The sequence below is a fragment of the Periplaneta americana genome, chromosome 8 (assembly GCF_040183065.1).
Source record: "Periplaneta americana isolate PAMFEO1 chromosome 8, P.americana_PAMFEO1_priV1, whole genome shotgun sequence".
NCBI classification, from domain to species: Eukaryota; Metazoa; Arthropoda; class Insecta; order Blattodea; family Blattidae; genus Periplaneta; species Periplaneta americana.
Window position 1 is genome coordinate 32,877,403 of NC_091124.1, and position 15,651 is coordinate 32,893,053.

The following is a 15,651-nucleotide window of genomic DNA, read 5'->3' on the forward strand; positions in this document are numbered from 1 at the left end:
ACTTAACTTGACAAACTAAGAAAGTACGGACTGCTCACGTACAGTATCACAACTAACAACTGTGCTGCTTACTTTTAATAAAGTACAAGAACGTTCAAATGCACGATAATGATTGTTGCAAAGAATTCCGTTAGAATTCCGTTTAATTTACAACTGTTTCTTTTTTTTTTCTTTCACGCTGTCCGTTATTTGGAAGTTTTAATTGTTGTTGGGAGATACATTTCATTGTCCGCATCCGTTATTGAGAATGTCCGCTATTTGGAAGAATTTTATCACAAGGGCCAATGTTATTTTGCAGGGGAATTTTAAAATGTACGCTATTGAGAGGAGTCCGCTATTGGGAAGTGTCCGTTAATGGAAGTTTCACTGTACTAGGAAATTAATATTTACTGTATGGTACACTATTGAGGAAATCGCCACATACCTGTTCAGTCTCCATTTCATGAACAGATTCCTGAAGTCTCTGTGCCAACAGCTCCTGATGTTTCTGAACAGCCTTATCGTTATCCTCCTCTAACCTCTTAATCTCATTATCCAGTTCCTCTTTAAACCTCTGTTTTTCTGCTTCGAATTGTTCCTTTTGCAAGCGAGCAATTTCTTCAACATCTTCTTTATATTTATCGTCACTTTCTTTAACGTCATCTTTATGTTTCTCGTCACTTTCTTCAACATCATCTTTATGTTTCTCGTCACTTTCTTCAACATCATCTTTATATTTCTCGTCACTTTCTTCAACATCTTCCACTTCCTCAGCACTTGGCATGGAAGCAGCCACTTCCTCCACATCGTCATTCGGTTTGGACTCAACTTCCTGGACCACCAAGTCACTCACGTCCTGAGCTTTACTGTCATTTGCTGCACTGACACTATTTACACCATCTTCAGCTTCCGAACGTGGGGATAAAACTAGTGGACTAGGCGCATGGGGTGTAGGCTCCAAATCAGTCTTCTCTTTCGCAGCCTTTTCCTCTGAAGACTCTTCTATTTCTCTAGGCTGCTTCAAGGAGTTTGTAGGCAGAGGCAAGTCCTCCAGCTCAGATTCATGGACTCGTTCAACTGTGAACCTCGTGCCATTCACACTTCTTGCCCCGGGTCTATTTGAGTTTTTCGTTAATATTGATACCGGCTTGAAAGAAGGATCAACTGATTGCTGTCTATTGGCAACTGCTGGCTTCTGTCCCGACTGGACAGAAACGCGAAGCTTATCTTCATCTGCAGAAACCTCTTCTAAATCAGATGCATCCATAAGATTTAAAATGTCTGGAAAAAAAAAAAAATATTGTTAGATGGAAAAGATCATCACAATATTGAAGGATCATAAAAATTCGACAGGTGCACAGCTTCATTATGCTGCATATATTTATGAAGAACTACGTGTGGGTGCGATCATATAAGGGGAATATTAGGACACTTAGAATTCGCAAGACTTAGAAAAATTCGTAATTTAAAGTAAAGTATATAATTTATTTCTGAACTATAGAAGTCTGAGAACATAATGAAAAGCTCATTTTATTTGTCTTTTAATCTTATGCAAGAAAAAAAAACTGCTAGAATTGATTACGAGTTCATTGCTATTATGTTTTTAATACACACATATTGTTTGATTATTATAAATATTATCATTATTATCATTATCATTATTATTATTATTATTATTATTAACATCATGATCATCATTATTTTCACTTATTTTGTATAACAAATTTTAAGGAATGTTTAGTTCAATGTCATCTCTGTTATTTCCAATTTTTTGTACATTTAAATTCATGTAAAGATTAATTATTAATTTCTGTCATTTCAATCTAACTTTAGTTATTTGTAATTATTATTCGGAACACCTCAAAATCTATGCTTCAGTGGCTGACCATGATAATATCTTTGAAAAATATTGGAGAACAAGAGATCAAATGACTTTATTGTCAAACGCCTGGCATTAGAAAACAACAATAATTATTATTCTTAATTATTTTGTATTATTTCAATCTATTAATTATTATTATTATTATTATTATTATTATTTGTCAATAGACTTGTATATAATTTCTGACATTGTCTAAAACTTAGGTACATAAACATCTAAGTTTTAGACAATGTCAGAAATTATATACAAGTCCATTGACAAATAATTATTTATTTATTTAGAATATTAACGTGCAAAAACAACAGCACAAGGCCAATTACAGTTTTGCACGATACAAAACAGAACAAAACAACAAATGATGATGAGAATGAATGATAGAAAATGGCAATGAGATGAAATACAAACAATATAATGGTCTACATCAATCATTGATCAAATAATAATTATAAAATTAGTACAATGAGAATTGAAATAATGGAATGGTCTACATGAATCAATAGACCAAATGCAAGAAATATATGGACAAATAATTATTAAAATTAGATCAGTGAGTTAAAACTCAAAGATATACTACACATTAAATGGATCCAAGTTGAATCCATGCAAATTAACATATTTAATGCATCTGCAGACCGGAGAGAGAGATTTAGGATTCTTATTATAAAACAATTTATGAAATCTTAAACCATTAGCAGGAATACGAAGACTGATATTGCTTATGAAAGATTCACAATCAATATCACCCTTAATGACTTTGCAAAAAAATAAATAATCAAGATCCTGACGTCTGGTGAACAAACTACCGCAATTGAAATAATTGCATTTAATCTCATAGTTATAATCGGAATTTGGTAAAAATCTATAAGAACACAAGGAAATAAATTTTCTTTGGATATTCTCCAATTTAGCCGAGTCAGTGGAAGTAATGGAGTTCCATACAACAGATGCATATTCAAGCTTGGATCTAACCAACGTATAGTATAAAATTAATAAACACATAGGAGTGGAAAAAGAATAAGTTATAGACCTAATTAGACCAAGCATTCTTAACGAATGGGTATAAATATATTGCACATGATCATGGAAATATAATTTTGAGTCAAGTAGGACACCAAGATCTCTAATATAATCTTTCCTAGTAATTACGACATTACTGAGAGAATAGTTAAATTTTAGGGAGATAGTTTTCCGTGAAAAGGAAATAACAAAAGTTTTGGATTGATTAATTTTCATTCCATTTTCAACAGACCATTGTGAAATTGAATTAATGTCATTTTGAAGAATTTGACAATCAACCAAACTATTAATTTTGCGAAAGATTTTGAGATCATCCGCAAACAAAAGGTAGCTAGAACTTATTCTTTTACTTATATCATTTATAAATAATAAAAATAAGAGAGGTCCCAAAGTAGACCCTTGAGGAACACCGCATAAACTATTAAATGGAACTGAGAGAGAATTACCTAGTCAAACACAAGACTGTCTATCTGTTAAATAATTTTCAAACCAATTAACATAGTTAGTGGAGAGACCAAAATTACTTAATTTATTTAATAAAATTTTGTGAGGAACAACATCAAATGCTTTGCTAAAATCAAAATAAATTGAGTCAATTTGACCTTGATTTTCAACAATAGGCATTATGAGATTAAGATAGGAAACTAAATTAGTAGTAGTAGATTTCCCTCTTGTAAATCCATGTTGGGCCGAATTGATCTTATTTTTAACATAAAATGAAATGTGTTTGTGGATAATTTTTTCAAAAATTTTAGAAAAATTGTTTAGGATAGAAATGGGTCTATAATTAGTAACACTGTTTTTATTACCATTTTTGAAAACTGGAATAATGGATGCTTCCTTCCAAAGTGACGGGTAATAATAATAATAATAATAATAATAATAATAATAATAATAATAATAATAATAATAATAATAATAATAATAATACATGTAGTAAGAATAATAAATATATTATTATTATTATTATTATTATTATTATTATTATTATTATTATTATTATTATTATTATTGTGACCAGATTTTCAATCAGAACATCTAGCAGAGTGGGGATAGCAATAATGAATTGTGAACTTTTTATGTAGGCCTACATTTAAGTGAGGAATATAAATAGTCAACAAAATAAATGAAATCACGACAGAAACAACACATTGTAAAACATGAATAAAAGAACATAAACACACAAAAGTAACACATTATTATACACAGTAAAACTGATTGCTGTTTTGAATAGATCAGTCATTTGATTTATTGTGTTCCTGAGATTTTCATTATTGGTATAAATTCCATCTGATCCCATTGCTTTCTTATCTTTCGCCTGGAGGCTGGCTGCTCTTACTTCTGCTATGCTTGTCAGTTCTATGTTGTATGACTCTGGCTCTTTGATTTGACATGCGGTGATTGGGTTACCTCTGTTGAGGAGAAGGGAGAAGTGTTTTACCTAAGATTCCATTGGGGTTTCCGTGGTAATGCTGGTTGACTTCATCTAAGGGCTCCTCTTGTGCTTGGGCTTTTCCTTATTCTTCTATACAATAAGATTCCTTGGTCTTGAGCAGTTTTTATATGAAGAGCATAGGGTAAAAACTTCGTAAGTAAAAAATTAAGTGATTTTCTATTTTAGATGTCATGTAATAACTCGGATAGTGTACATTTGTGTAGTTTAATTGTACAGAATAACACATCGTTAGTCCAAAGAAATTTAAAAAATGATAACCCAAAGAATCTAGAATATAATGTGTCTTGAAATCTTGAAACTTTTAACTTCCTCTCCTGTAAAAACAGTAAAATGTGACTTAATCAGGTTTTTTCCCTGTAGTCTTCATATGCTTTACTTTTCTCTGCATAGAGATTTAGATTTGCAATCGGAGATGTCAGTTCGTGCTATATGCATGAATTTGATCGTTTCTTTTATCTATTCATAGCAATCAGCATCGAACCAAGGTTTGGCTGTCCTTGACCTATGAGAGGTGAGTGATAATTACATATATAGTTTTCGATTGTTCTAAGAGAGGATCTACTTGGCCCTTTTTAAGGAGGACTGAAGCTTTCGTCAAAATACGTGATTTCCTTGTTCATTCTACCATATATGTTTTCTTAGAATGGCAGCTGATGAGGAAGAGAGTATAAGTGGATTTTCTTAATTTTTCACCATTATTTCACCTCTTAAATACATTACTCTGAATGTATCAAAATCTAAATTAGGATAAATTATTACATCTTGGCAAAATCTGGGCCAAATTTTGCAGTCACGAAATGTCTTCAAAATAGTCCAGGACAGGGGTCCGAATATGGGACTGTCCCAGAAAAGTAAGGGTAAATGGTCATTATTATTATTATTATTATTATTCATACATAGTGTTCTGCCAAATGGAAAGTCTATCACTGCAAACCAGCATTCTCCAATCTTCCCTATTTTCTGCTTTCCTCTTAGTCTCCGCATATAATTCACTTATCTCAATGTTGTCCATCATCTAATATCTTCTTCTGCTTCGAACTCTTCTCTTGTTCATCATTCCTTCCAATGCATCCATCAGTTGGTAGTTTCTTCTCAGTGACTCAACCAATTATCATCATCATCATCATCATCATTTTTTTTTTTTTTTTTTTTTTTTGCAATTCATTTTATATTTCAGATGTGTCTAGTAATGTCATAAAATAATGTTATAAATTTCAATCAAAGACACAACTATCTGCAAATGTTTATTTGCTACATGAATATAAGGTATATAAACGTTTTCGCCTTGTGGGGCATCATCAGATATATTAAAATTATGTGATCTGAACTTAGATTAAATTAGATTTATAAAAGCAATACGAGCAGTGTGTAATACATGGTGATAAAATTTCATGAGTTATATGTATACTAATTGTAACAAGAAATAAGATAAAATGATGGATTTCAATGTAGTGTAAATTCAAATATGATTAAATTGGAATTGTGTGTACATATAACTCATGTTACATTATAATATATATTTATCAAATAACATTATGCAAATTATGATCATGTTAAAATCAAATGAATAAATGGATAAAATCTTGGGTTAAAGTTATTCAATGTTTAGAATATGACACGTCTTGGAGAACTGTGTATCATACCGAAGTTTGCAGTAATCGCTGTTGTAGGTTGATTGTAATGTGCGTATAAATTATCATTCATATAGAGTACTTTGCTTGGTTATAATCTAAATGTTGTCAAATAGTGGTTATCCTTGATCCTTTAGATCTAAATAATCTATTTTTTATAATGCATATCGTTGATGAATTACTGTGTTTAATTAAGAAAACTGTGTGTATATGGAAGAATTGTACGTATGTGTCTCGGTGTATGTGGGAGTGTTCATGGTTTGAAGCAGATCACATAATTTTAATATATCTGATGATGCCCCACAAGGCGAAAACGTTTATATACCTTATATTCATGTAGCAAATAAACATTTGCAGATAGTTGTGTCTTTGATAGAAATTTATAACATTTTATGACATCATCATCATTGCTGGCCAGAGAGGTATGACCAGAGTGGTCGCCTACATTGTTGGTCTCATTATGTCTGGCTGCTCCAAGCGACTGAACTCCCCCCAGAAAGAAATCCTGTGTACACCACTGGATAAAACATATTCCTCGTAAGACGTAATTAGTAAAACTGTATTCTACATACCTGAAACCCTGATGCCTGCAATGAGTCGCTCTTCATCAGGGTCCTCCTCATCTGAGTTCCATTCTTCCCGTTCCTCTTCCTCCTCCTCTTCCCCCTCACCTTCCTCCTGATCCGACAATTCTGACAGATTGAATCGAATGTCTAGTTCCTGCTCCAAGTTGAAACGAACACTCTTTCGTTCCTCCTCCAGCTCCTGCCGACGCCACATCTGCTTTTCTTCACCTGATATGCCATGTATCACATCAACTTCCAGTCCATGTTGTCAAATGTCAGATAATAACTTACTTGTAACAAACCCATTTAAAAACAACTAATATACCGGTACTGCATTCAATTAATTTTTAATTATTTATTTTCAACAATAACACGTGCTCCAAAGAACAATATCTTGGAAAATATCCATGAAATTAATAGTAATACTTACTTTAAAAAGAATAGTAACAGTTTATTAATTTTTGTGATATATTTTCAATAATAATAGGCATATGATTTTAAAGAACATGTTTTGTGAAATTTCCATAAATAAATTAATACGAATTTTGGAAGAAATTAAAGTAGTTTTTCATACACTTCACGGTTCTTATATTACTTGCCATTTGAAGAATGTATGTTACTTGAACTGTCTCGTGATCAGATAATATAATTATACAGATTTGATCATTTGGGAAATTATATTAAAAATGATTATGAATTATTAGCTATAAATGTAACTTTACAATTTTTAACACAAGAGAAATATATTACATATAAAAATAAAAATTATGAACGATGATTGTAATGAAGATCAAAATTATCTGCAGAAATGCTGTATATAGCAATAAGAAAAAGGACAATCTTCTACTTCTCGTCAGAGTTTTTTAATTTTATTCTAGCACATATCAAATTTTAAACCCCAATATGTATTATTTGAAGTCTGATTAGTGTAATATGTAGCTAGCCAGTGATGTATGCAATGGAGGGGGAAAGAAACTGACCACCCTACCCCATTATCTCCTGACCTAATTGCCTCATGAGTAATGCCTTTTTTTAGTGTCACTTGTGGGATCCAGACCTGTCTTTGGACAGTTGACTGAACAACAACAATATGCATTATCACCTAAATTTCGTAAATAATCAAATCTTCCAATTTTCAGAACATAAAAGCGAAGGTAATTAGAGTGAAACTGTATTTTGTGTACCGTTATACAAAATGTTCCACTTAACTTTGCCATCTGCTATTTCCATGTGTCACTATATTGAAACATATTTGGGATTAATGTAACAGAAAATATGATAAAACTTTTCAAACTTCTTTTCCTCTTATGTTAAAATTACCCTACTTTAAAAATATTTAAATGTGCAATTTATCTTAAGTTTCCCAACAGTACAATCTTATAAAATGTAAAATTGCGATATTTTGCGTCAGAGTGGAAAAATCGTGTACGATACGTTTTGTTTACAGGGTGAGGCAAAAGTCTTCATACAAACAGTGATACAGTGATGTACATGTTTTCTGATTGTATTTCTGGTAGCTAAACCAGACTAGAGAAATGCTCCTAACAAACAAAGATCGGATTGACATCAACCTTCTGGTAAGGACTGGTACCCACCCCCTATGTAGTGTAGACTTTTAATGAGATGCACAAAACGCAAATTACCCTTGACACAATAGCCAAACCGATCACCACACCTCATTCCCATAGATTTTTAACTCTGGGGGCACCTGAAAGCCCTCATGTACCAGAAGAAGATTCGTGATGTCGACCATCTGAAGAAAAGAAATGCACAAGTTTGCAAACAGATATCAGAAAATATGTTATCAAGTGTTCACCGTGAGTAACAGGAGAACATGTCACTTTGTTATGACTTGCAGGAGATACATATCGAACATAATATATTGTGATGTAGGTCTACCTGCTACAGCATGACTGTATGAATCCTCTAGATTCAAAACCCCCTAAAGACCATTTTGTTCATAATTGAGTTATGCTCACATATTGCTTGCTAAGAATGAATTCTAATGATTTACATAGTTTGAATTCAAAAGCCACTAAATTTAAAACAAAAGGTTTCTTAAAAGTCACTGTTACATTGAAAATTTCCTCTATTTGCCACCAATTATTGTCAAAATCCTTTAATTTGTGAAAGTGAATATAGGAGATTTTGAATCTATAGGATTCGTATCACCGTTTGTATGGAGACTTCTGCCTCACCCTGTATATTCTTTGTCATGGACCTTAACTGCTGATTATGATATTGCAAGCAGTTTCTGCAGTTCTGTTCAGTTCCTTCTTGGCACTTTTAAGGGTGGAGAACATGCCAGAAAATGTTGAAAGGTTTGTTCTATGCTCAGATTCAATTCTCAAGCATCCATTACGTCATCAATCCTGTCTTCTGGTTAAGGGGTTAGGTACAGCTTACAGCAGTAAAATTTTTGGAAATATTCAACATTTTTTTTTCCTCCATTACTGTATCTTGTACAATAATGAAAATTGGTATGTATAAAACACTGTTCTTCTGCTATATGAAAAAAATATTTTTACGATTAAAAAAAATTATTTATACACATATGTTTTTTTTTTTTAAATTTAAAATGGTAGCAATTTACTGTGCAGTGATGAAACGTTTCCCTCATAACTCACAAACTTGTTATCTTTTTCACGTTCTCTTTTTTTAATTTTATTGCTGAAACTCGTGTTTAAAATATAATGCTCTTTCAACTACATTCCTTAATAAATAATATTTTTTTTATTTTGTGTTAGAAGAAAATACTGATATTTGATCATTTTTTAAAATGAATTTATTTTTTATCAGACAATCTATCGAAGGTAGCGAAGTGATCTTGCATTATATTGTAGATACGACATGCATAAATACACACAAAAAATTTCATCACATTATGTTGGATAGTTTTTCAGATTTGTGGGAAACGCTTCATCACTGCACAGTGAACTGAATTTCGGAGAAAAAAAAAAAAATGTAAATAACTTTTCTAAGTCGTAAAAATATTTTTCTCACATAGCAGAAGGACAGTGTTTCACACATTAATTTTCATTATTGTATAAGATACAGTAATGAAGGGAAAAAATGTTGAATATTTCCAAAATTTTACTGCTGTAAGCTGCTGTATCTAACCCCCAATTGTAGTACCTATTCACTTTGATACAAACTGAAAAGCTTGGAGTTGCCGAACTTCTCCTTTTATGGCATTATGGCTGCAGCTATGTGAACATACTGTGACAGATTACATTTAATTAATTGAGCCTTACAGTCACATAATTTGAATTCGTACTGAAGGAGCAACTAAAAGTACAATGAGTTCGTTTAACTTTACTCAGAAGCGATTTAACAGGAAGGGTCTGTCAGCAGCAGAACACTGTACAAATACTGGGTGTTCATTTCAAAGTGTGTCATGACGTCACTGTTGGTGAGTCAGCGATTTGACGCGAGTTTCAGCTTTTATGTCAGAGAAGTTGCCTATTAATCAAGGCGTTCAATCTGAACTTGAGAACGTGTACGGTATAACTTGAACGTCGTAGCAACAGATGGCAATCTGTACGGTCTGTGTGCTACCATAACCTCTTTCGAACTGTGTTTTGCGTGGGTAAGTCGTACCCAGGGTATTTGTTATCATCGGTTGCGTAAGGCAACATTCCACAAGACAAATCAAATGCTCCGTGTCCATGTTGACCGTCGAAGTTTATTTATTTTATTGGGTTATTTTACGACGCTGTATCAACATCTAGGTTATTTAGCGTCTGAATGATATGAAGATGATAATGCCGGTGAAATGAGTCCGGGGTCCAGCACCGAAAGTTACCCAGCATTTGCTCGTATTGGGTTGAGGGAAAACCCCGAAAAAAACCTCAACCAGATAACTTGTCCCAACCGGGATTCGAACCCGGGCCACCTGGTTTCGCGGTCAGACGTACTGACCGTTACTCCACAGGTGTGGACCCGTCGAAGTTAATGTCAACAAATACTGTACGTAAATAATCGTCTTAACCCTCTCCCCATATCCCGACAGTAAGAAAAAACTCACCTCAGTACGTGTTTTCAAACAGTTCACATTCTTGCCACTACCGGCGTTACGGTACGTATCGGTAAATACTCTTCTGAATGAACGCCGTACTTGCTAGGCAACTTCTCTGCCACATAGGTAATATGCCTCTGCGGAAATGTAGGAAGATTGAATTCTCTAGGCTCATCGGCTAGCCACATGACGACATACAGCGAGCCATGACACACTTTGAACTGAACACGCAGTATACTCTGTATACAGAAAATATGGAAAATATATTCTGAGCAGTACACAACGTGATATAGGAGATCAAGACATACAAAATTAGAACAGCAACTTACCCCTAACTCGCAAATTTAGCCAGAAGTCAGATAAAATACAACATATTTCTGCAGGTATGGTACGTAAGTTTCACTCTAAATAATCCGGAGTCTCCTATGCTTTTTGAATCGCTTCTATGATGTTAGAAGTTATTATTTAGAAATTACATACACAGAGCAGGAACCTGGTAGCCTACACACTGGATTGTGGAAACCAGCACAGCAGAAGGAAATAGTAGTCTACATGTTTTACTAGAGTACTACATGTTTGCCAAGGCTACCAGAGAAGTAAAACACTGCCCAAATGGCAGTAATACGAGTAAAGCATTTGTAACTGAGAATTTAAGTTTTAACATAATTCATTAGATATTTGTCTGTGAGAACGTTTAAAAGAATTTGATGTCAAAGCCGATCAACTACTTTAAGATTTTGAGCGACATAAAAAGTGAAAAAGTTTATCAGTACCGTATATTCACGAGTAAGCAAGACCTTGTTTCAAAGAAGACATGCGTCTCTGCAAAGGCTGAATACTCTGCAAAAATTAAAGATCACATTGAATACTTTGTGTTCTCATAATAAGGACATTACAGCTGAGCAGTCATTTATTTCTACATAAGAGTTAATTGGAAGTTTTTAAATAGATTTTAATGAGTACTGCTCATTTCAAGTTTGCAACTCTTTTCTTAAATACCCTGTATAGCTAAGAATGATATTTTTTTCCAAAGCAATGTTAGGCAGTGCAAAACTTTAATAAAATCGCATGTAACTTTAAGTGCTGTATTTCATGCAGTAAAACATTTTTTCTGCATTTTGACATGCAAATTGTTATAGTTGTTAAAGCAGACAAATCTGTTAATGCAAAATTAATGAGAAAACAAATTGTAACGTAAATAATAAGTGAAAGGAGTGCTATTATCCCTTAACATACTTTGCTGAAAGTCTTGCTCAACAAACATGTGCATATTATGACAAATAACATAAAGGGTGTCTCAAATATACAGTGTAACTTTCAGAATGAGCTCCTCATAGGTAAAAAACAAAACTTTTTCAGCCTCTTGCTATCTTCAGAATAGTCACAGATTTTCTTGGTTTCCGAGTTCTGAAGGTGTGGCACTTAACTTTTTGGACAATACACCGCTAATCATTTGTAAAAAAGCACACTTTATCCTCCGCACATTTTAGTTACTGTGTACACATTTACCTGAAACGAAGATTTCCTGGTCGGTGGGTCAGTAGAGGGGGACCAGTTATTGGCCTCCACGCTCACCTGATTTGAACCCAAGAGAACTGCAGCAGGTTGTGAGACAATATGAAACATGCCAGAAATTTAGGATCATCTTCATGGACCATGAGATATCGATGTGAAGTCTGCGTTCTGGTAGAAGGTGGACTTTTTTTTAACATTTAGAGGTTATTTGAACAATTAGAGGTTATTTGAACAATTAAGTGCCATAGACAAAACTTCAAAACTCGGAAACCAAACATTTCTCGCCCTATGTTGATATAAATTATTTTTACTGTCTACATATTAGGAACTCATTCCTGAAATTATATTGTGTATTTTTGAGACACTTTATATATCAAATCAAATATTGAGAAAATCTGAGAGTTTGACCAAGGCATGGAGACTGCTGGCAATAACTGAAGGCATAATTTTAAAACGACGAAAAAATATTTATTCTTTCAGTTGAAAAGATATCCGTTCCTATTGTTCAAGCAGTTACCATGCATCATGAACATAATCAACCACAATGCAAGTGATACATTTCTAACAGCAGTTTTCTATGAAAATGGTGAGGGGACATTGTGCATAGATATTTTACGCTATCAAGACAATAAAAAGAACTTTATTTCAGATAAATGAGTGATATAATATACTACCAAGATGTCTTAATTAAGTGACAATATTAGAGACAAAATGCATTAACCTTAATTACGATTATCACAATCTCAAATTACAACCAGAACTTTTAGAATCAATCTACAATGTTGACTAGTTCTTTATAGACGATATCATGAGCAATTTCAGAACGACAAATGAATGTCTTCTTTTCAATATTGTTGGCATGACAACACCAAACACTATTATACGACAAAAAATTATCTTCGTAAATTTAACATATGGTATAATGTCTCTTGCTACAAGAAGAGTTCACAGAGTTAATATACAGCTCTTACTTTCTTTTGCATACAAAATTATATTGTGTATTTAATTTCCCACATTACATAGTTATCTCTATACTCATATTTCTTGAGAATCTAAACACTACTCTAAATATCAATACTGTGTAATCGTATATTGGTTCACAGTTTTGGATACAATGGTAAACAAAATGAGGTAAAAGGAGAAGGAATTATAGGGGAAAATTTTATTCTAAAAAGTTTTTGATATTTTCAGGAAGAGAATTGGTTACACAGGGAACCACAGATTATGATCCAAATGAGTTAGGGCAGTCATTTCAAGTTAGAATTGAGAGAGAGGTTTTATGCAATATCTACTAAATTAAAAAAAAAACGTATAAAATTAGAATACGTATCAAGTTCCTTAATCAGTTTTGAAATACCATACGATACGGTACACTATAAAATAACATGATTAAAAATTTATCTATCCCCTACTTAATCCACATAAAATAGAAAAAGGAGCCTGTTCAATGAATTGATGACTATGTAAATGCTATAATCTCATATTGCAATACAAGTTATTAAGTACTAACCTAAGTATTTGACACTAATAGAAACAATGACGATAATCATATAAACAAAGTCGAAAAGAAGACAATATAAATATAAGCTTGATATAGAATTAAAATTTCAAATTGTTATGCAGACATCATACCTACGTCATAGCGAAGTTTCAATGAGTAAACATATCACAGAAGGAATAGGCAATTTTTCACCAACAGAAAAAGTGGCAATTATAAAGTACATTGATGCGAGCAAGTTTTACAATGCTATAATATTGACTTGTTAGAATGCTCTTAAATTATATTAACCAAAATGGAGTAAGAGAAGAGGAATATTACTTTTAAGATGGAAGGACGACTTAATCTCGAGAACAGAACAGGCCATAGACATAAACCTCAAAGGACAAGAAAGAGAGGAAAATGAAAATATAAAAAAAAAAAAGAAGAAATATGTACTTTTTTCCCCTAAATTCTTGAGAGACAAAAGTGAAGATAGAAAAAACGGAATAAAAGGACGAGAATAGAAGTAGGAAAAGAAAGTCCAAAGTGAAAGGAATGTAAAAGACGAGAAGTAGCAGAAGTAAAATTACGCAGAAGAGAATAAATTAAGATAATATATATGTACTTTCTTCCCTAATTTCTCAAGAGGGTGCCTCGGTGGCGTAGTTGGTATAGCACTGGCCTTCTATGACGAGATTGCGGGTTCGATCCCAGTCCAGGTCAATGGCATGTAAGTGCGTTTAAATACAGCACGCTCATGTCAGTAGATTTACTGGCATGTAAAAGAACTCCTGCAGGACAAAATTCCGGCACACCAGGGACACTGATATAACTTCCGCAGTTGCGAGCATCGTTAAATAAACCATAATTTAATTTTTTCTCAAGAGGAAGAAGCAAATGAGGACAAGAAGAGAAGGAGGTTGAAGGAAGACGACAACAAGGAGGAGAAAAAGAAGAAGACATATGTATCTCATATCCAAAGAGAGAGATAAGAAGGAAAAGAGAAAAGTGAGAAGTATGAAGAGAAAAAAAGTACCTTCTCCAGTTTCCTGTGAGAAGAAGGAGAAAAAAGAACAAAATAAAGAAAAGTAACAGAAAAGAAAGAAGAAGAAAAATAGAAGAAAGAAGGATGTACCTCCTCTAATATCCTGAGAGGATGACCATGAGGAAGTACGAGGGCTATTCATAAAGTAACTTCCGTTTTCATATAGTGTGCGTAACAACAGAGACAGTGGCGCCGCTCTTGCGGTGGAGTGTACCTTGAAGCAGTACGCATCGAGCAGCAGTAGAGTCAAGATCGTGTCTTTGTTCCTCTCTGAGCCACATGCTGTCAAAATATGTGCTGCAATCGCAAGTCCTGCCAGGTGTGAGCTATGTTCTGTAATAAGATTTCTTGTGGCCAAAAACTGTAAAGCTAGTGAAATTCATCGCCAACTTTGTGAAGTTTTTGGGCCAGACGTAATGAGTGAAGGTGGTGTAGGACAATGGTGCCATATGTTCAAAAATGGGCGAACCAATGTCCATGATGAAGAGAGAAGTGGTCGACTGAGTATCATGAATGCAGATCTGATTCGTTTGGTTGACGAAAGGGTTAGAAGCAAACCGCAGATTCACCATGTCGGAGCTTAGTGAGGATTTTCCACAGATTAGTCGTACTCTTCTGTACAGATTACCGAAGATTTGGGCTGCCGGAAACTTTCTGAGGAACAAAAGGATCAGCGGATGGGAGCAGCACTGTTCTTTCTTGAGCGTTATGAAAGAGAAGGTGATGCTTTTCTCAATCAGATTGTGACAGGAGAGAGACTTGGGTGCAGTATGTGAATGCAGAAACAAAGCTTCAATCAATACACTGGAGTCATATTCACTTGCCGAAAAAACCCACAAAGTGTCGTCAAACACTTTTCACGAGGAAACTCATGGCAACTGTCTTCTGGGACAGAAAAGGAATTTTGCTAGTGGAGTTCTTGGAGAGGAATGCCACAATTAACGCTGATTGTTACTGTCACACACTAACAAATTTGAAAAGGGCCATTCAAAACAAACGTCGTAGCATGTTGAGCTCTGGGGTGATTTTCCTGCATGACAACGCCTGGCCGCATACAGCACG

The 15,651-nt window shown here is 33.8% G+C and overlaps 1 protein-coding gene across 5 annotated transcripts in view; it reads right to left on the reverse strand.

The window, feature by feature from the left end:
* The window catches only part of Cep164 (centrosomal protein 164), a 138,466-nt gene that overhangs the window by 49,855 nt on the left and 72,960 nt on the right, over positions 1-15,651 (reverse strand). For all 5 annotated transcript variants that reach the window (XM_069832716.1, XM_069832717.1, XM_069832719.1 and 2 more), the window contains exons 7-8: positions 6,538-6,759; positions 425-1,260 (exon numbers count right to left, since the gene is read on the reverse strand). In XM_069832716.1, coding sequence (XP_069688817.1) covers positions 425-1,260; positions 6,538-6,759 — 1,058 coding nt within the window. The remainder of the gene's footprint in view (positions 1-424; positions 1,261-6,537; positions 6,760-15,651) is intronic.